Source organism: Dermacentor variabilis, chromosome 11 (genome assembly GCF_050947875.1).
Source record: "Dermacentor variabilis isolate Ectoservices chromosome 11, ASM5094787v1, whole genome shotgun sequence".
Classification (NCBI taxonomy): Eukaryota; Metazoa; Arthropoda; class Arachnida; order Ixodida; family Ixodidae; genus Dermacentor; species Dermacentor variabilis.
Window position 1 is genome coordinate 3131158 of NC_134578.1, and position 22587 is coordinate 3153744.

At 46.0% G+C, this 22587-nt stretch overlaps 1 protein-coding gene across 7 annotated transcripts in view; it reads left to right on the top strand.

Annotated features, from left to right (window-relative positions):
- The window catches only part of LOC142564287 (aldehyde dehydrogenase 1A1-like), a 242882-nt gene extending 222396 nt beyond the window's left edge, over positions 1-20486 (top strand). For all 7 annotated transcript variants that reach the window (XM_075675236.1, XM_075675232.1, XM_075675230.1 and 4 more), the window contains 8 exons: positions 296-357; positions 1110-1352; positions 1943-2045; positions 6081-6265; positions 8018-8340; positions 15217-15291; positions 15413-15452; positions 20341-20486. In XM_075675236.1, the coding sequence (XP_075531351.1) occupies positions 296-357; positions 1110-1352; positions 1943-2045; positions 6081-6265; positions 8018-8340; positions 15217-15291; positions 15413-15452; positions 20341-20373 (1064 nt within the window). In that variant the 3' untranslated portion in view covers positions 20374-20486. The remainder of the gene's footprint in view (positions 1-295; positions 358-1109; positions 1353-1942; positions 2046-6080; positions 6266-8017; positions 8341-15216; positions 15292-15412; positions 15453-20340) is intronic.
- The last annotated feature ends 2101 nt before the right edge of the window (positions 20487-22587 follow it).

Consider the following 22587-nt stretch of genomic DNA (forward strand, 5'->3'; position numbering starts at 1 on the left):
ATTGACTACACTGGTGCTGTTTCGCCCCCTCTTCTTTAGTCTCTATATCTCCTTCCCCAATGCAGGGTAGCAAACCGGACTTGCGTCGGGGTGATCTCCTTAACTTAGTTTTTTATGTATCTGTTTTTATCCCGCCGACACCAACTGTCTCTGAGAAAATTTGTGCGTGCGTCATGTCGCCTTGCATATGTGAGGGGGAGAACGGGTGTGCACCTAAACTAAACAACAGACTACGTAGCAAATATTATTCTTCATTAAACATCAGCATTATTTGTTTCTCACTTTTTTCTTTCAGATGGTCAAATTTTTGCATATACGAGGCGTGAACCCGTCGGAGTTGTCGGACAAATTATTCCGGTAAGAGGCCATGCTCTCTACGTATTTTGTTTTACAACTTAACTGTAGCAGAATAGGATAGGATAGGATATCTTCCTTCGATGGCGCGTACCCACTGCGGGGGATTGGCCAAGATTTGGATGACATTAGAAAGGTGTTGGTATCGAAAAAACTGGTAAAAAGTGCCATCTGCCAACCCATGTGCCAACCAAGTTGCGTGAACGTTGGTTCTAAAATGGTTTTCGTTAAAGAAGGAAAACGGCGGCAGAATAAGAAATAGTTATCTATGGTCTCACCTACTGTACATAATGGGCACAGAGGAGAGGGTGCCAGATCAGCCCTGTGACGATAAAAGTTTAATAATGGTGTTCGACAGCGTAACTGGGTAAAAATTACTTGAGTTTTTCTGGTGTGAAAGGAATTTCTGTGCCAAGAGAATAGGAGGTGTCGATATTCTGAAAAAATTGCTGTCGCTGGATTCATAAAGTCTAGAGCAATTGTATCTCTCGTGATTCTAATGGTGGTTAGGTAAGCTGATGCGAGAAGTAATGTCTTCTTGTTCAATAGCACCAAAAGCTAGCACAGTAAAGTCTAAAAAAAAGAAAGACCAGGCTACTGATTTGGTGCTTTAAATAAATTATTAGGCTCATGCAAGACAATATGTGTCAATAACTAATACGTCACATATGTCCCGAGCGAAGTTTTCTAGGAATTTTCCGGGTTTACATTGTGCGTACGCATAACGCCAATAAGTTGAAAACGGCGGCTCGCAGTGGAACGCACCTATGGTGATGTTCTGCTGGAAGATTGGCTCTGCCCTATGCTCGGGAAACACGGTCGTCGTGAAGCCGGCCGAGCAGACGCCGTTGACGGCGCTGTACGCGGCCAGCCTGGTGCGCGACGCCGGGTTTCCCCCGGGCGTCGTAAACGTGGTGCCAGGATTCGGGAAGACCGCCGGTGCTGCCCTCTCCAACCACCCGGATGTCGACAAGATCGCTTTCACTGGATCAACACAGGTACAGCGCCTTCGTGCGAGCCGGGCTATGAAGCAGTCGAGCTCTCCTTGAGTTAATCTCGGCCTCTCGGTTCATAGGTATCACTGTCAACTTATTACGGTATTCTTATATGAACAAGTGTAGATTTCCATAAAAAAGCAAAGTTCAGCGGAAATCGATCCGTAAGAATACTTTCTGCGCCAGACTTTCCCAACTGAGTGCTGTCTAGGCTTAGGGCTACGAAATATTATTCCGCATCTCATGGAAAGGTCTTCCTCTGTGCGTAGGTGATTGGCTTCTACTTGTGATATTGACTTTATCGCGTTTCTTCGGTGTTGAGATGCATAGTACCTGAAATCATTTTCGTAACGCAAGGAACCGAAACGTCAGAACGCAGTACGCCACTTACTAGTTTCAGCTATCTAGTAGTTATGAACAAAAAATCACTGCATGCTTCAGGGGCTGTCGTTATGTTTCTTCAAGCCACTTTTTTTTCTGGGGGAACAACTTGTGAATAAGCATGTCAAGCGCTTTGCCACAATCGCCTGTTGCAGCAGTAACGGTCTCACGCATGACCTCGCAAAATGCTTGGTTTCCTTGTAACCTTTCAGGTTGGCCGAATGATACTGAAAGCTTCTGGCGACACGAACTGCAAGCGGGTATCCCTCGAGCTTGGTGGAAAAAGTCCTCTGATAATATTTCCTGACGCTGACCGTAAGTATGCAGCCTTTGGTCGATGTGCTCAGTGTTCCATGAACGCGCCCTTACTTTTCTATACTATATCTCACTGGCTTCAAGTTTTCCATGTCTAACGAGAAAACGAAGCGTTTCTTTAAGCTTTACTCTGGGAACCCCTATACAAATTAATACGAACAACGAAGTGATTTTGCTCGGCATCTACTGCGGCCTATTTGGTGCGATTTCTTGTACCCGAAATAAAGTTACAATCTGTGACTACAGGAAGGATATTTTTTAATTAGTCCAGCAATGCCTTTATACAGTTGTTGAACATTACCAGACTGGAAAATTACAAAAAGTGAATAATAAGTAGAGGTATCACAATTATGCAACGTGCACCTATTGAGATAGTTACACCAGACAAAACTGATGTATTATGCACCGCTATCAAATATACTTATATAATATATGACAATGACTTCGGCAAAACCATCACAAATATTGTAACCATTCCACGTGAGTAGTAAAACTTGTCCGGGTTATTTGGTCTACCGTCGCAAGAATTGTAACCATTTCATGCAAACAGTAAAATTTGTCCGGTTTATTTCTTCTAACAAATGCAGTTCTTTCCAAACTGCGACATCTGATTATGATGCAGAATTACGAAGCTGTAAACTTAGTGCCTGAATTTTTTATTTACTAATTTCTCGCAATTTACGTTAAAAATCGTCTGAGGTACTTAATCAAAATTCTCGATTTTTTTACATCGCAAAAGTGGTTCTTTCGTTAGAAGATGAGGACAAAGAAAGGGGCGTACAGGCCATATGAATCGCGTCCTGAGCGCGCGCGAGAGAGAGATGAAAAGGGAAAGGCTGGGACGGGTCTTGGCGCCCCTTCCTATCGCCGCGTCTTCTAGCACAAAAACGATATTAGTAATGTACCAGCAATTCACCCAAATCGCGACCTTGGCCTTTTTTACAGTTGCAGTGGTTTAACATTCTCTCAAAAATGCGACAAAATGCATTCGAATGGGTCCACCAGTTGTCACATGTGAGCATTTCTTGTTCTTACATCTATTTGAATACGAAAATTGGAGTCCGCCCCAAATTTACGCTTCCTCTTAACGCATGTTAACTTCGCCTGATGTGAATTCCTGCGCAAAAAAGAAAGAAGTTAGAAAATGTTACGTTAGCGGTGTTTATGGAGGATCGTACAATTGATATTTAAGTGTTTCGGCCATTTCTTGTGCAAGAGCAAGATAGAGATGAAAAGTGCAAGGCAGGAACATTAACCAAAGGATGCCTTCGGTTGGCTACCCTGCACTTGGGGAAGGGCGGAAAGATATAGAAGAAAAACGAAAGATGATAAAAAATGACAAACATACCACTCTGTGAAGATGGAATGGCAACGAAAGCTCACGACAGTCAAAGCTCTCAAACGAAATTCGCTGCCATTCCATATTCACTGAGTAGAATGGTTGTCATTTGTTCGTTCAACATCGCGGGAACGTTCTTCGTCGGTGGTTGTTTCACGCTGGCGCCGGTTACGTTCTCCTTGCCGTTCCCTCCGTCGCTCCTAGTACGCATGTTGTTCTTCGGCTGTACGAATTATACGTGTCCGCCCCATTGATAAAGCAGCTGTCTTTAGCGCCGATACCTTTCCTACTTATGTACTTCGATAGCATTCAGGTCACGCCATTTTTCACGGCGAGTGTTCTAATCTGTTCCGCATTGTGACATCTGCGCCGCCGCGCTGCACCCGTACGTGATCACACACAAAGCAGACAATGAAACCCATTGTGCATGAGTTTGTTAGAAACCGCGAAGTGCGTTTATGTGGCCGGACGCCGAAAAAAGCTACGGAAGATTAGTCATACAGCTTTCGCTGTAAAAAAATAGAAATGGCCAACCATTCCCCTACCGGAAAATGGGCGTAAGCTAAGCTTGTCTTACGTGCACCTGACCTTCGTCACAGTTAAGTAACCCGCAGGTAATGGTGCCGCATTGCTCGGCCTCCCGCTCCCTCAGCTCGGGAGCTTCTCGTTGCTGTCAGATTGTCTGGGCTCAGGCGGCTCTGACGGCTAGATCGGCGCGCCGGCAGCGAACCCTTTCACGGGCGACTTCTCGCCGCCGGTCGGCAAACGCTGCCCGTTCCTCGGTAGAACGCACAACGCATAGCCATCCCATCCGCTTTCCGAGATTCAAGTGAACGGAAACGAAGCCGGTGTAGCGCACGCGAAACCATTTCCTGCCCTTTCCCTCCCCGGCGGAAGCGAAACGGCTCTGATTGGTTGCGCGCATGGCGTGAGCGCGCGCCTATGCAGCTGGAATCCTAGCTAATGACTCCCGCTCCGGCGCCGGCGCAGCTGTCCATTCATCAAACCGCCCTTTCCCCAAGCTGCTTTGTGAGCCAATACAAGCGCACTTTTGAGCCAATACAAGCTTCGCTGGAATAAAATCAGTGGGAAGTTTCGCCTGAAGGGCGAAGCATTGAGAGTGGTAGCAAAGTTAAGCCTCAGTGTTCTAACAATACGCGGGGGATACATGTTGGTGCGACGCACCACGTGAACCAAATGGTGCTGCGTAGCGGTACGAGCAGCTCTGGCAGCTGCCAGAGCTGCAGGACAGTGCAGCTCTGGCGTCTTAGAACGCTGGCCTGATGACGTGCGCCGCCAGCGGCGTTGCGAGAGTTGCGCCTCGATGGCGCGCGAGGCGAGGCGCGAAGGAAGTGACTTTGGCTGGGCTCGAAGATTACATTCGTGGAACCACGCGTTTTCTAGGTTTGCACCTGGGGTAGTAGGGCTATCACTCGGAAAGCGGCAGTCAGTGTGAATACACTCGCGAAGAAATTTTCGCTAACAGTAACACGCGTTCGTGCAGTCTAGTGGCCTTGGATGAGTGCAGTAGGGAATGTAGACTTGTGCATACAAGAATGCTTAGGTCAAGAAGCAGTGGGTCATCCAAGTGGCTAGGACTAGTTCTCAGAGCACGTCGTAGAGCGTCGAAGGACGTATAGTGGCATAGAAAGGGCTGTGTTGTCACGTCGCACTCACGCAAATTACACGCAGCACTGTTGTCCATTCCGATTAGGAATGAATAGGCATTCGTAAGCGCGACGCCAAACCGCGGGTGACATAATCAAGTTCTTTTTTTGCGACAGGTGTGTATTGGTGGCAGGTGAAGTCGCTAGTTAGGGATGAAATAATAAAAGTTGGAGTTGGTGAAACTATGTGAATTTTATCGTAGAAGTATAAAATAATGGAATTTGTCGGGCAGTATGCGCTACCGAGAATGGTATGGACGCCACTAGATCTCGTTGATGAGCCAAACGCGCTGCTCCATCGGCACTGTCGTTGCCAACAATGCCACAATCGCTCGGCAAAAGCTGTAATAGCGCCGTATTTCTTCTCGAGCGCTTGGTGGTGAGAGTGTCTTATTTCATGCGGCCCAGAATTCGCATACTTGCAGCGCCTATGTAAATAAGGAGTGCAGAATCCATGGAGGAACAAAGCGGTGGGAAGTAAAGATTATCGCTCGCACACATTAGGCTGAAGTTAGTCATTGAGCTATACTTGAATCATATAGTTGAATCATATACTTGAATAATATATTGAGTCATATACTTGAATCATAATCTTCCAGAGCGTGTATAGAACCTAATATACTTCCCATTCGCAGCATAAGTCGCACTTGGGTAGATGTGCCAAAATATTCAGGATTCTGGGGCGTAGCGAAAGTTCGGATTCTAACAATTTTGCCATTCCAGTGTTGCTCGCCGACTTAGATAGAAAGAGTGGAAAGAGGCGGGGTGAGGAAGACAATTCTGTATATACTGTGGCTGTTAGACCAGAAAAATGAAGGGAGTTGTGTGGAGATATTCCGTCAAAGCGGAAGTAAAATAAGGAAACAAAAAAAGAACATGTGGTGATATTTTACGAACAATGGGTGGGGGTACATTATTCAATGTGTCCGTTGGATAGCCGCCAAGGCTTGGTGGAACGACAGTAATTGCGGTGCTCATAACATGCCAGGGGGATGTGATGAGTGCCAAGCAAACGGCTGTCATATGCAGTGAAATTGGCTGTGGCCGTGGCACATCATTGCGTGTTCGTGAACACGGGCCAAGTGTGCTGCGCTCCGACACGCACCTTCGTGCATGAGGACGTGTACGAGCAGTTCGTCGCCGCCTCTGTCAGGATGGCGCAGGCGCGGCTGCTGGGAGACCCCTTCGAAGAGACCACCAAACAGGGACCGCAGGTAGGACCTCTTCCTAAACTGCTAGTGTTGTCTAAATAATGTGGAGCTATTGTCTCTAGGCCCATAAGCTAGAGTACAAAGTGTTTACTTTGTTAAAGCACAACTAAGGCAATATTTTGACCAAATATTTAATTAACGATGGTGGGAATGGTCATACTGAATCGAAAAGCCAGAAATCTATTACCCGCGATGCCTCAAGACTTCAAGCGTACAGTGAGTTGGAAGAACACCAACGTGATACAAATCCACAAGAATGGAGGCGTTGTTGAATTGAAAAACTATAGGCACATTAGCCTCTCTGTGTGGCTTTCATAGATTTAGATTCAGTAGACACACCAGCAGTCATAGAGGTGTTGCGTAGTAAGGAGTACAGGAAGCATATACGTGACTATCTTAGCGAATACTTATAAACACTTCACAGTTACCTTATTTCTCCTCAATACAAGCGGGAAAATACCGGTCCGGAAAAAGCTCAGACAAGCAGATACAATTTTTTCAATGCTATTCACTCGATGCTTAGAATCATTTAAGTTATTAGACTGGGAACGATCAGGAGTCAGGATGAATGGCGAATATCTCAGTAACCTGCCTTTTGCAGATGTCGTGGTCCTGTTCAGCAACACTAAGGATACTTGCAGCCGATGTATAAACCCTTAGCCAAGAAAATGTAAGAGTAAGGTTGAATATTAATACGCAGCACACAAATGTTCTACCCAATAGCCTGCCAAGAAAACGATAATTCACGATTGACAGTCAGCATCTAGAATTTCCGCAAGACTACGTTTATAGAAGCCATTTACCCCCTTCTTTTAAAATGGGACTCTGATCATGAGACGTAAATTTACAGAAGAGCAAAAATGGAATGGAACGCATAGGACAGGCATTGCCAAGTCGTAACCGGCCGCTTACCGATATCCTAGAAAAAGAAAGTATAATCATTGCGTTCTACCAGCACGAGCCTATGGGGCCGAAAGTGGGAGATAAACTATGGCGCTTGGGGAAAGTTAAGGACCGCGCAATGACGAATGGAACCGAAAATGTTAGGTGCAGCTTAAGAGAAAAGAGCGATGTGGATTACAGATAAAACGTGGATGCACCAAGCGGCGTGACTGGCAATCGTGTCTATATCAAAAAAGCCAAAAAAGATGACTTGGCAAGGAAGAAGCAAAAAGCTGAGTAATTAGACTAATTTTAGATTGCTAGTCACATCGACCCCACGAGCGAGTACAGATCTCGCGAGCTCGGCTCGCATGCCACGCCACTGTGCCAAATGATTGCGACGCAATGCAGGGCAGTTTAAATTATATTACATTCCCACGCAGGCAGGCTTTTGGAAACGGAGAAGCAACAAAGAACTGTTTTCAACATTTTACGCAATTTGGCCGTGCGTTCTTACCCTAATCAATGGCTAACTAGTCCCGCTAATTTCATACAAACGCTAGCACATCAATTTCAGCTATAATCTGAGAGTCGTAAAAATACTGATAGCCAATTTTCTTTAGTATGTAAATTTATCCGCTCTCTCTGCTCTCGGCATCGCAGGAACGTGTTTCAGGTCAATGAGGCCTTGTGTGGAATGCGTTCTAAGAATTTTTGACTTACTCTTTTTGATCAACTCACCTCGCTGGAGACACATACAGCTGCTCCAACGGTTTTCTCAAGACGGGGCCCCATTTTATACTTCAGGAGCTAACCCGCCAAACTAGATTTCCTTCACGCTTCCTTCAAAGGTATTCCCCTCGCCTTATGCAGGTCAGCAAGGAACAGATGGAGCGCGTGCTGGGCTACGTCGAGGCCGGGAAGCGCGAGGGCGCCCGGCTGCAGTGCGGAGGGCAGCGCCACGGCAGCCGTGGATACTTCGTCCAGCCCACGGTGTTCTCTGACGTGCACGACGACATGACCATCGCCCGCGAGGAAATCTTCGGCCCCGTGCAGAGCCTCTTCAAGTTCAGCACCACGGAGGAGGTCATCGAGCGCGCCAACAGGACCACGTACGGACTCGCCGCTGGACTCTTCACCCGAGACCTGGACACGGCGCACACCGTGTCGCACGCCCTCCAAGCAGGCGTCGTGTGGTAAGCCAGTGCGCGAAATTACGGGGAAAATCAGGCATGTGTAAAACCGTTCTTACATGGACGTTGTTCTTTCCCTTCGAAAAGCGAGAGTGACATCCAGAATAGTATAACGCCGTATGACTCCTGATGCTATCCTATACCCAAATTTTTATCAACTGTGGCCTTAAGGCAGAAGCATTACCTGTCATTATTTGTCTTTGGCCGCAGGTTGTCACAATCCAATAATACTTGGGCCGGTGCTATACAAAGCTTTAATTGCTATAGCGATAGCGTTAAGGGCTCCGTGACGCAGAAAATCCGGTCTCCAATGTCGCTTTGCCAAAAAGATTTTTGAAGCACCCATGCCCAAACTCTCGATGCGGCGCAAGGAAATTGCCGAACTAATTGCATTTCTGAAGCTAAAATGAGTAGAAAATCGTTAAGTACGACTTACACACAACCTAGAGGCATGATAGCGTGGGATTATATTTTGGCAATACGACAAAAACTAATTCTGTTTTTGCGAGAACTCAAAAACCCCCTTTTCCAGCGTTTCTACCATACATAGACCAGCCACGGCGTCCGCCATTTGCGCGCACCGGCGCGCGAGCATCTTGGGGTCCACGGAGCGGCGCGCCCGATTCCTTGCAATACCTCCAGAAGGCGGTTGTCTCTGCGGCACCGCAGCCCACGCAAAAGGCCGCGTTTCTACCAGAAAGCCCGCCTACGTGCATAGCGTTCGTGACCAGCGTTTCCGAGTAAACATTGCAGTTACATACGCTAGCTCTGTTTACCGGGTAGCGTGAGAAGCTGTCAGGGATCTTTGGATGCTATCGCGTACCACTCTTAAAGGCGAAGCTTAAGCGTCCTCCAAATTTTAAACTTAAAATATGGTGCTTATGTAGATAAGAACACTTGAAATAGTTTTTGGGTAGAATAAATCGGGGGCGAGGTGGCGATTTAGCTTGCGCGTCTATCGGCAATTCATTTGTTGATAGCCGCTATATGAGTAAACGCTTGCGTACAGCAGTTGGAAGCACGAATTGTTCTCCAGATTTATATTCATGGTAGTTACGTCAAATGCTGACGGGCTTTCACGTGTGATGCTGCCTGTAAGTCAACACCCAACAAACGGCATCAAGGCCTCCTACAACCACGAATGGTATGCTTCGCAGGCACTGGAAAAACTTCGACGTGGTGCTGACGATCGCAAAACGCCCTTTCTGCACCTTCGCAAGTCTGTTGTTTGCCTCATAATGGGATCAACTTACCTATGAGGTGCGTTTTTGTACCAGAGTGGCCACAACACATACGCTGATTCTGTCGGGGAGAATTTCGGCGTCGGCGTCATCAATAAAGTGCCCGAGAACTATATCCTCTTCTCACATCAGGCGCGTGTCACTTTTGGTGAGCCTACCTTTCTGCATGCATTTGCATTGCAATAAAGTAAAAAAAAATATTTTGCGGTCCACTTCGCCGAGAAGTTGAATGGCCCATAGGCATTCTTTAAATCCACAGACTAAATGTGTTTGTGGTAGCGCGGCTCGCCCAGAGCGTCATGGATTCTAAGGAGTTGATATTCGCTCCTTTTCGTTACGTTGTTCAAACGATGTTAGTAGACGCCGGATTGCAGGGTGCAGTTTCTTTTCTTTTTGGTGGAGATGCCGGATGATGCCTCCTAATTAGTTTCGTTAAGCAGCTTATCCGTTTTTCTCCTAACATCACGCTCACTTGCCTACAGTTGGTTTAGATTCGTCCGCAATTGTGCCATTCTTAAAAGGTATTTTCGAAATAATAAACGACGTTCGGAAGCATTTGCAATGCCGACAAAAACGAGTGTAAAGATGTGTTTTATAGTCATGCCTTCAGATAGCATGTTGACATTGAAGTTTCTTCAGTGATGTCCACCGATGTAACTTCCAGAGAAAGTTCTGTTTCGGAGTGCAACCGCGGTGTTCTTGTTAGGTGAATACTTTATGAGCGGAAATTGAGCATTAATTATTTTGGACACCAAGTCCATTAACAAACTATTTACACCACCGGGCACAGCCTTTCATGGACACAACACAAGACGTCTACAGCTAGATGGCTGAAAAGAAAGAAACGCTTTTTCTTTATTTATAGGGTTGCTTACGTAGGCGCGCGATAGCGCATCACATAAGCAATGTATTCTAACTTCCAAGCCTCTCGTGTCTGTGATTCACTGAGAAGTTTGTCATGAGTACGTTCAGCAATGCAAACGGGCAACATCAGCCGATGGCATGCACAAAGCTCTTGTGTGGAGCGACAGTCACTGCTGGAAGGCTGAAGTGTGTCTTGGTGCCACTCGATCTCGTTGATGGACTAGAGTCGAATGTAATTGGTGCGCAGTTTTTTTTTACAGCGAAGCTGTTAGCCAGTAGTTGGTCGGGATTGTTAGTGGCGTGCTCACCCCAAGAATGGCAGGTCGAAAAGGGGTTTGTTTTTGAGTTTCCGCTTAACACAATTATCTTTTCTCGTATATTTGAATATACGATAGTCGGATACACGATAGTATCGGATATTCGTATATCCGACACTATCATGCCTGTAGGTTGTGTGCAGTTTGTACTTTAACAATTTTGTGACAGTTTACTTTGAGAAATTCAGTTAGTTAAATAATGCACTTGCGCCAGACTTGCGCCTAGAAGAATAAGGATGTATCATTGCGTCTCAATACGCTCATGAGCATTCTTAGACGTTTCCCACGATGCCGTCCTGTCGTCAGCGTGCGCCCAGACGACGACGCAGCCCGACACAGACTATGACGCGCAAACACAGGGGCTCACTCGGAGTTGACAACAGCCGCCGTGCTCCGGAGAAGCGTTGATTACCGCGAAGATCACTCTACCTGAACCCTGAAAAGCTGAATGAAGTGATGAAAGGGGCCGACGTCCAAGGCTACCGTGGGAACAGCATCGACCCCGGATTCCCAGATTGCTACACGCTTGCACCATATGCGGGGGCGAAGGTGCAACATAGGAGTCCGGCGGAACACTGCGACATCATGAGAGGGATTTTGCGACTCATTCGACGATTGTTAATGGCCGCGGTACAGTCATAAGATTCCCTAGTCTAGTCTCCTAGGGAAAACGATGATATTAAAGGCGTAAACATTTAGTGCAGTAAGGGAGGTGCGCTGGCGCGTCCTGATGTGAACAGAAACGTTTAATATGCTCCTACATGGAGTAGGCTTCCGTGTCTGGAGCCAGTGTAAACATGTATAATCAATTATTTTTCCTTCTTCATACCACCGGACGTACTCGTCAATGGACTTGGTGGATTCCTGGCCCAAACACCACCTGGAGTCACAAGAGTATGCTGCACTTCCTCTCACGTGTATGCGCGCCTGACAAACGTGTGCACACAATGCATCTGTGCTTGATGCGTGGACACTCTGCCCGTTGCATTTGTCCCCCAGCGTGTGCTGCGACCGTATTCGACGTTATTGCAAACACTGTTCAACAGCAGACAACCAAGGCCTCTGGAAAATGGGTTTGTGTTATAGTTTCGAGGTAACAGAATTATGTTCTCGTATACAGTTAAAACTCAATCTAACAAAACCCAATTTTACGAAGTTCCCAATCTAACGAAGAAATTTACATTCCCCGGTAGGTACACGTAGGTTCAAAGTTATCGTCAACCCGAATTAACGAAGCAAACTTGGCCGAACTCTATTTAACGAAATTTTTCCTGAAATAAATGAGTAAGAAAAGCGGGGATTTCCTTATAAGTTTGACACAGACGGGTTCTTCTCCAAGCGTGCGCTCTAAAGCTATCGCGTTAAAGCATCTAGGCGCCGCGGCCACATCTCGAGCTTTATTTTGACGAGGCTGCACGCCGCACCTATGTGCGGAACAACCGACTGAACATCGCCTCGGTAAGGGAGGCGGTTGTTGCTTTCGTTATTTCATGATTTTTGCGACAGGTGGCTGGATTAGCGGCATATACAATGCAACGGTTGCCTTTGTGTGTTGCTACGTTACAATTTTACATTTCGAAGGAACGAAAAATTCCTTGCTCAATTTTATGAACTTCCCGATTTAACGAAATAATTCGAGCGAGGTCATCACTTTCTTAAATCGAGTTTCAACTGTATTCAAACTACAATCCTACGCCATCCTGTCTGTTTTAAGTCGAACATCACGGATTTGGTGACGCGCTTTACATTGAGAAATTCAATTAGTTCAATAACACATTTGTGCCAATCGAAGGGCCTGCAGGAATGAGAATGGAGTCAAACGGCAGATGTAAAAGGGTTCTGTCTCTGTTTCCGCGTAGCAAAATTATGTTTTCTCGTATATCTTTATTACAATGCGAAGCTATCATGTCTACAGTTTTTGTTTAAGTAGCACTTCACGCGTTTTCAGACGCAATTTAGTTTTAAAGATTAATTTCGTCCAACAAGGCGCTTGGGCGGGTGGTCTAAAAGAATGAGGATGTGTATGCTGCACTTCCGCACACTTGCTTGTGACGTACGTCGCTTGTGGTGGCAGCGCTCGTGTAACATCGCCTAACGTGCGCACCAGCTTTGCTGTAAATCCACTTTCACAGGGTGGCATGGAGGCGCAGTTTTTGCTCGTTTTTTTTTTTTTTATGGCGGGAGCATTGTCGCAGAACACGATGGACGTCTCCAGCTACGCGTGGGCGCAATTAAAGTGCAACTCTTGCGGTGCACCATCTCTTCGACGTTATGAGATGCATGGCCACCGATAGCTACCTGAATGCTTGTGACAGTCTGTGACGTGGCACGCCTAGAGCCCTCGCTGGATCACATCGTCGAGTCAGCGCCGCGTCAGTTGGTACTTCGCGGTGTCGTCTTACCGCGATGCTCCGTAGCAGCGGCGGAGGGCAGTTAATGGTTCCTTGAATAAGTGGTGTGGCCTGTGGAGGGGGCTCCCTTTATCATCATCATCATCATCATCATCATCATCATCATCATCATCATCATCATCATCATCATCATCATCATCATCATCATCGTCATCGTCATCGTCATCATTATCATTATCATTATCATTATCATTATCATTATCATTATCATTATCATTATCATTATCATTATTATTATTATTATTATTATTATTATTATTATTATTATTATTATTATTATTATATATGACCCCTGCTTTTAGTGTGCAACATAGAAGAGGTCAATTAGACGCTCTTTGTCTTAAGTAAAGCATTTGATGTGCTTTTCCTCACTACAAAGCTCACGCGAGTGGGCATTTTCCCCTTCCTTCACTGCCCTAGTATGTAATTGTCTAATAGCAATAATGGACAGAGCTCTTTTAGCTGTGAAGTCACTAACTGAGCTCCTCGGGGACCCATTATTGGCCCCCTTATCTTCCTATTGTTCATAAAATACATTTCGTCAGCAATTCAACAGTCATCGTTCCTTCTATTCTGACGACTTAAAGCTGTTTAACATCGCCAACAGGGTTCACGACTGCATTGACCTCCAAAAAAGGCATTTTTTTTAAAATTCTCTAACTGGTGCACAGACAATAAGCTGCTCTTGAATGCTTTAGAAACTGTAGTATGAAGTTATAGCCTGAAAACGCATAATTTGCAGTTTTCATACATCATTCGGGATGCTCTATTGCCCAGAGTCGGTGAATAGCAATATCTTGGTTTGTACTTCGACAAACGCTGCGCTTATCTTCACACTCTAAATATACGAAACAATGTGCCTTTTGTGCTCTTAGAATTGTTTGTCGTATACTGCATGACTTCCGTTTGTCTGTTGCCTTTCTAAAATTGTCTTCTGCTGTGTGCCTTCCACTACAATAATTTGTCTCTGTAATTTTGGGCGGAACTTGCCAATCTAATTCTGACATCATTGAATTCGTCGAGAATAAATTTATATCAGTCTTCAAGCGGCCGCGTTTGCCGTTCTGCCGACCACAGCCCAGCCTTCTCTAATATACCTCAACCCACACCTCTAAGGTCATGACCTATTAAATCGGATCTTCCGTTTCTCTATAAGGCGGTTCATGACGTTAGACATTGCCCAAAGCTTCTTCATCATGCGCAATTTCCTTGCCGCAATAGTATACCAAGCAGCATCCGCGTTTTCTAGGCGGCCTTGTTGCATTAGAGACTCTAGTATGGCTCGACTCCAGAGAGCATGTAATTATTATTAATATTAAGATTATTAAGAGTTCGTTTCCTGTGTCCCTATTTGTTTATGTTTCCCTATCTCACGCTGTTTCGTCTACCATATTTGTGTTCTCTGTACATTTTATCTTGCGTGTTTATTTATTTATTTATTTATTTATTTATTTATTTATTTATTTATTTATTTATTTATTTATTTATTTATTAATGAGGTTAGGGGAGAAATTAATTTTACGTAAAGGTTTCACGTGCCAAAACCACTTTCTGATTATGAGGAATGCCGTAGTGGGAGGCTCCGGAGATTTAGACCACCTGGGGGTCTTTAACGTGCAACTAAATCTTAGTACCCGGGTGCTTTCGCCCCCATTGAAATGGGGCCGCCGTGTCCGGGATTCGATCCCGCGACCTCGTGCTTAGAAGCCCAACATAGCCACTAAGCAACCACGGCGGGTAAGGCTAGGAGAGCTCCCCAAGTGTTGCCGGTGTAAGCTGGTCGAAGCAATGAGGAAGGGCTTGCGGCAGGCGATGCGAACCTCGAGCGCCTTCTAGCAGCATATCCTCCGCGTGCTTGAAACTGAGCCTCTGTTTCTGTCGACTTCACCTCAAGCGCTGTTAATCGTTGATCGGCTTTTAACAGTCACCAGCATTTGCAGTGAACGCAGCTGTCACGCTTCCTTCGAGATCTTTTGTCACAGTTGTTTCAGGCGACGAAATGCGCCGAATGAGTGTGCCCTGTGCCTACTCTTTCGCCTCCCCCAGGATCAACACGTTCATGGAATTCGGCCCGCAGACTCCGTTTGGGGGCTACAAGATGTCGGGACTTTCCCGTGAAATGTAAGTTTCGCGCAAGAGGCATTGTAAAAGCGAATCTGTATTTGCTCCCGTCATCAACTCGGAAAATAGATTGAAGTCAATGATGAAGAATAACCCGTTTTATACTTATACTGTATTACAGGGGCGAAGACGGCATCCTGACGTACACGGAAGTGAAGACGGTGAGAAAAATTTAAATTAATTTCTCCGCCTGCTTTATGTGCCTTTCACAACAACATTCAACTGTAGCGCGATATGCCGGAGCACAAGGACGCAAACGCAATCGTTGCATTTACAAGTGAACTGTTATTAGGAAACTATGAGACTATGTAAAAACCAGGGCTCGTACGTTGTTTTAATGTTGTACTGCGCATACACGTACTTTCCTAGGTTTTGTTTCAAGCCCACCTTTTTCTAATGAAAGTTCAATTGTAGGTGTAGCGATCGTGTGCGTCTCCCCCTCTCAGTGTGCTCCGTCTTATTGCGCTGCACGGTCAGCTTGCACCAACTCGCCCTGTTTTGCCGACGCTTAGTATTTTTGTTTTAATCGTGCTATTGCACGGCTCCAGCTTTTTTCTCTACACCACGCGAGGTGTCTGTCTTTTTTTTAACACGAGCTGTTTCACAGCGAAACTGGTAATACGGTAGTTCCACAACGATTCTCGTGCTGCGAAAGTGAAGACCGGCACGCAGCAGCCTGGTCTGCATGGCAGCAATTAATCCAGCATTGAGAACTGTCTGGATGTACTACATAACTTGCAAACTTGAAGCGCGAAGGAAAAGCAAGCGACGACAGGGCAGGCACGGACGAGCGCTTGTCCGTGTCTGCCCGTGGTCCCTGCTTTTCAATAGGACTTCAAGTATCGTTTTACGGCAACAAAGAACATACATTATGGCAACCTTAGTTCCAGCCCCGAAGTTTCTTTAAAATGTAGTTATCAATGATTATAAAATAGACTGGCGAGTTAGCAGTAAATGTGAAATGTATACAAGTGCAAGTGAAATGCCCTAGAATTACGTCGCACCTCTTTGAGGTCCCGGATCCATGATTTAAACTGCGTTCATCACATTCCAGGGGACTGTTCAGGAGCTTACTCGATGAGTTCACTTATATAAATAAGATGAAAGAAGTGCTGGCGCACGCTGAAAAGTAGAACGAATATTTAATTTCGATGTTTCGGCCTGGGTCCGTCCTTCACGAACTAGTCGGGGCACTTGATCAAGGCTGGACTGCCGTGAAATGGAGAAATTAAATGTTTGTTTTTGTTTTCGTGCGTGCGCTTGCACTTCTTTCAGCTTATTAAGCACCTCTACCACATGACCGGTATCCCACACTTAACACATGCACTTTTTCCCAATTTCACGCTCTAATGCTGACGTATTAAAATAAATGTTACCTTGGTTATACCCCACTGGAAAGCCCAACAACTTCTGTGCAGGGATTATGTTAGCCTGCAAGACGTTATTTTTGTTTCCCAAGTCGCGTTTCACTGGCTCCACGCTGGAGCTCAGCTATTAGTTTGCACGGTAGCGGAAATGAAAGATGGCGCCGCTGCCGGCATCAAATGCGCGGAGCACGCAGGCTGCGTGGAAGCATCCGCGTGGCGACAGCGTCGGTAAGCACGCGCACTCGGTGATGATTCCTGGCAATCAACAACAGCCAGCAACGCAGCCCAAATGCAGGCTATTAGCCCCGAGAACGACCTGCAGGGGCGCTGCAAGCGCCGCTCGCGTGACGTCATGCGTGACGTTCGCTGCATCTCGGGCAGTGTTTCCGTTTGTTCGCTCTCGTTGCCTATGCTTGTATGCTTATGACGGTCGTCTCAAATATATTTTTATGACGTCTTCGTTCGCGTAAATTTATTAGAATAGCTTATTTGCTATACAACCATATATTTATCGAAGGTAACGCTGGAGTGCCAGTTGAAGAAGCTCAGAGCAGCCCACCGCGGGTTTTTCATCCGCAGATATACACTTTGCCGCGGTAGTTCACGTGAATATTAAAAACATAAACACAAAAACATAGCACATAAGATTCCAATTAGGATATCATACCTACCGTGATGCAACAGGCATCTCAGAAACGCTGGCGATATATGATTTCTACAATATTTAGCTTAATATTAACCCGCTAAATTATGTTTGCTCACGACGAGTAGTTCATGGTAAAATAACGAATTTTGGATGTCTTCGCAGTAGCGCCCGGCAGTAACACGAAGACTTATCACGTTGACGTTGTTCTTGTTTATTAACTACAAGAGCAACACTGCAGTTTAGATTCTACCAGCACAACTTGATTTTTTAACTGCGTCTCAAAATTAGGGCGTTCTTCACCGGTTAAATTTAAGTGGCGGAAATTTGAAGCAAAGCTAATTGAAGCTTAAAGCTCTTTGCATGATACGGAAAGGAATGCACCAATATTTATTTCCTTTCCCGTGCTACGCGTTCAATTCACTTGAACAATTTACTGGCGCTTCCTTCTTGGGGAACAGACATGACGAATCTGTTTGGCGAACTCAGAGAGGCTGCTCGGCCCAAATTTTTAAGTGAAGTATGCCTTTTGGACCGCTTGGCTACAGCCAGAAAGAAGCCGAAGCCTGATTTATTAGTAGTGTGGGATATATTGGAAGATATAATTTTTTCTCGGTGGAGATCGAAAGTCAAGTTAATTCATGTGATGCTTGTGGTGTCCTTCTTATGAGGCTGGTATGCGAGTTTCTCTTTGATATACTGACGAAGCGAATAGTTCCCAGTTTGTATAATTAAACAACGCGAGATCGCGGCATGGTGAGGCAGAAGGTGTTTGAATTTTCCTTTTCAAGGTAGCCTATGCTACGCTGTAGTGCCTCGAGTATAATTTAGGTATTGCAATTGGTGCTGTAAAACAGCATCAGGGTTTCAATTCTACGCTGTAGTGAGGGGATGAGTTTCGCGAACAATGCGTGCCTCGCTATAACGACAGTCGGTTGCTTCCGTGGCGTGAGGGGTGTGCCATATTATCGACAAAGGCTACTGAGGACCACTACGAAGGCCACTGTGATACGATATACATAGCGCCATTTGATTGGCTCTCGATCTTAATCACGAAACTTTTTTTTTCATGTGATTGTTGTTATGGTATACGTGAAGCATTTACATGACCCACTGTCGTGTCAACTGCCATGGGCAACGCGTTTTCTGGGTGCCTGTTTCAGAGAACTGTGAAAGTATAGTAGCAGTTTTTTTCATACAAAACGGGTCTAACTCTTCTTTTGACTCATCAGTAAAGTGGCCATATTTGACTAGAACAACTTACCAGTGTCATCAGAATCATAACGAAAGCTTCACTGGGCAGTGTCCTAATATAGATTTATCATTGTTTTGAATTTGGGAAGTTACCACAAGAAGCCACGCCATTTGTACAAAGGGACAACACAAGCAGTGTTGTGTTGTGCCTTTCTTCAAGTCTCCTGTTTCTTTTTTTTTTGCGGTAACTTCCTAAAATAATGAATATCCAATTGGCCTACACCCGCCCTCTGCTACGCATTTATAATGGCGACGCCAAATACCAAGATTTTTCTTCCATGTGAAATGCAATGTCCCTCATAGCTAAGTAGTAAGGGAATGATAAGTGTTGAGCCTAGCACCACACAAACGCTCGCGTGTTTAATTTGCAGGTATTCTTTTTACGCAAAAATTATGGACAGAGAAGGCGCATATATGCATTGCAAAGACAGTAGACCCCTTCAACGCTACATAGCTTGCGACATGCAAGTCGCAAATTTTCTCGACTCACGTGGTTTCGAAGAAGGAACTGCGGTTCAGGCCTGGCAGCAGAAAGAAGCCGACATATCCTTTATTAAGTACGGCTCGAACAACCACCCACACCCCAAGCATGCACGGAGGGAACGAGCGCGCGCGGCAGCCATAGAGTTTCTCACTACATTACCTAGAGGGAAATCTGGCGCTGCTGCGCTGTGGTATGCAAGGGAATGCCGGTATATTGTGACTTCGGATTGGCATCGTTCTTGGAGAGACAGGACACCTTGAAGACGCGCTTGGCTAGCACCGTTCCGTCTGTCACAACGATTCATTTTCTACTAAAACAGCACGTGAAAAGCTGTTTTGGTTTTATTATTACGCAAAAACATGTTTTGTTTAACTATAAGAACTTGTTATTGCTCGTAGGATTATATGTTACGTAAAAAGTATCAGCGGGCCGCTAAAGTTGGAGGACAGACGACATGGTTCGCGCTCGCTTTGAAACAGTTTGTCGTCTCTTCTTGCTTTTCTTCCCGTCGTCATGCGTTGTAGGTGAGTAAAGATGTAATATGCGTGAATGGAAACATTTTATGAAGATTTTACTTTGAGAACGCATTATTTGTGTAGCCATATCCACGTTTTAGACGAAGCCTCTTACAACACTAGCCAACACGAGCCTCGCAGACACATATACCGTCATTCCCATGACGGCACGGTGCCCCCTTAAGAAACCCCCATAGACGGTGGCGCCAGATTTCCCTCTAGGTGTTATAGTGAGAAACTCTATGGCGGCAGCCAAGCGAGCCGGAGCGAGCGGCGTCCTGGCCGTGACGTCACGCGCGAGAAGGCGCCACACCAACTTCTCGCCGCTAATAGCAGTGCAAAGGTCGGTTATAGTGAAGGGCTTGAAAAGGCATGGAGAAAGAATTGCGACGGGCATAGCAGAGAGTGTGATGTGAGAACTCGCTTACGCAGCTTCGATGTATATTATGCCAGTTGTTCAGATTATCATACAACTGCCAATCTACTTTTTCTTTTTCCAACGTGATTTTTGGTTCAGAGGTGTTATCGCACCTTCTCTTATCGAAACTCTTTCCAATGTGTTAACATGCACTGTGGCATACAATGCTCATGGACAGCGCACTAATGCAGGAGCAGAATATAATCCACAGTGCTACGTAAACGCACTCGAAAGAAATCCATATTATAATGCATGCCACACGCCTCGAGGAAATCTGTGCCATCACATGTTAAAAATATAAACAAGGCACGCTCTTTTACTTTGCCCCAAGGTCTGACTACATGTGCGTGCTCTTTTCACTCCAACAGATTGTGACGAAGATATCCGAAAAGAATTCGTGAACAAGCTGGTACGAGTAAGCCGTGGTCTGATCTTCGAAGCTTCCCTTGTGCTACTTTTGCACCTTATAGGAGCAGCGTTGAAGTTACAAATAAATTCTTGGCTTATCATACAATGCCGACACATGGAATGACATTCAAGGTTTATAAAAACAATAATAAATAAGGCAAGCTATTCGAGCTAAACGCACTGGATTGAAACGCTCAACTGCATTCTCAGCGAAAGCTCAGCACTTTTCACGACTCCAGCAATTCATGAGACACTTAGCGGTGAGAACAGGAAACCTCGCTTGATGGTGTAGCCTCGGTAGTCGTAGAATCTGCGATCGCTTCTAGAACGACGCAGCCCCCACCTAAGGAAATGCGCACTGCCAAGTAATTTTGCTGCATTGTGCCTTGTTCATCAGCCACATGGAAAGACAACGGTATTTCCTTTCATCAAAGTATCGGCGCCGAAGAGCCACAGGGACTGCGAATCTTCGCATCGGAAAGACATATTACGACGGCAATGGTTCTGTTCTCGACATTTTGCTCGAGACAGTTTTTTTTTTGCCCACCCGAGAATCCGTTTGTTCGTGGAGTGAAGAGAACGCGAACCTGTTGCTTGTGCTACAATTACAGCATAACGCTGCGCTGATGTTAGCGGCACCGTAACGTTCAGCGTATGCGTGTTGCAACGTATAGTTTCATGTGATAGCGGGCGTGACGATGCAGTTTGGGATACAGATGTCTCCACGGTGCTGAATTTTTCTTTGAATGAGGCTCTTATATTGGATACATGCAGCGCACAGCGCGCGGCCACCACGTATGACATCGGCCCAAATCGGAACACCGGAATTTCAGGTGCTCCTGAGTAACTTCGGTAAACCGTTGTGTTTAAGCACAAAACGTACGCGCCGCCTTGCAAAATAGCTATCGGGTACCACCCCGCGTATAGGGCGGCATAGTAGTACGCTTCTTTTGCCACCTGGACACGCTCTTCGATTAGTTAGTGCAAATTAGCAGGCGCTCATTTGAATATGTAGTTATTGAAGCAATGGCATATCAGGTCAGCGTCTGAAGGAAATAGGCAGTTCACAGGCGAGCGCAATTTGGCCATTTGAAATGTAGTTTCAACTGTAGAGAAAAATGCAAAATTAGTTAAGATTAACGCAAGAGGCGAGTTGACATAATTTATTCAAGAACAGATTTTTCTCTTACTTTACACAGGAGCCATAGACAGTGGTACGAAGAGAGCGGGGAGTAATCAGTCACGATTAGGCCATGCATCACAAGCCGAACCTCCACATGGTGTGCAAATGTGCTTTTATTGTAAGCAGACCCTTCGGCTTCTTTTTTCTCGTTTCTGTTCTCTATGATAAAAAAAAAATTCACCTACGATTACGATACTCCCTGATGCGAAATTTGAGTGCAGCTCTATAGGTGGTTTCATTTCACGATATATTGGCTGTCCTGGACAATCTGTCTTGTGCAGCACGTTACAAGTAGAGCGAAGTGGGGTGCGATTGCCTCGCTAATCGGAAGCTCAAGAGAGGCAGGGCGTAGGTGACGCGTGGGCGTGATTCACAGCAGCCGTCGCAGACAGACCTCCGCTCATGCAGCGCTTTGTTTCCATACAGACGACGCGCGCTACTCTGGCGCCATCTCGTAGCCACCATTACCGCAAACGTCGTCTTGCGCGGTGCTACGCTTTTCTTCTCTCCTCCTCATCCGCTTTTCTCGTCGCGCTCTCTTCGCTGTCGGCGTCTATCATCTCCCGCTACGCTCGGCATTCGCTTTCATCCTTCGCTGTGCTCGGTCGCTCGATTAGGAGGCACAACGCCGACGCCGGCGCTCACCGAAAGAACGCGCGCCTAAGTTCTACGCTTTGAAACAATGGGCAACATAATGCAATAACAACGGCTAAGCGAAGCAGCAGTCCCCTCGCGCCTATCTTGAATGTAACATAGATACACAAAACTAACTGAAATGCTTTGCGACAGGCTTTTCACGCAAGCGGAACTAGGTCTCCTGATGAAGTGCAAAGCTACATTTCAGCTTCGCACGCTGTTTAGGCTGAGCGTGCAGATTGCGCCTTCGCCAAAAGAAACAGTGCTTAAGCAGCCACAACAATGAAAAAGCGCTCGCTCGCCCAGTACGTGCGCGCATGCATGGCGACAACAGCTGATGGAGCGCTGCGCTGCCGCGGGCCGCGCCACACTGCAGCACCAGCGGCGT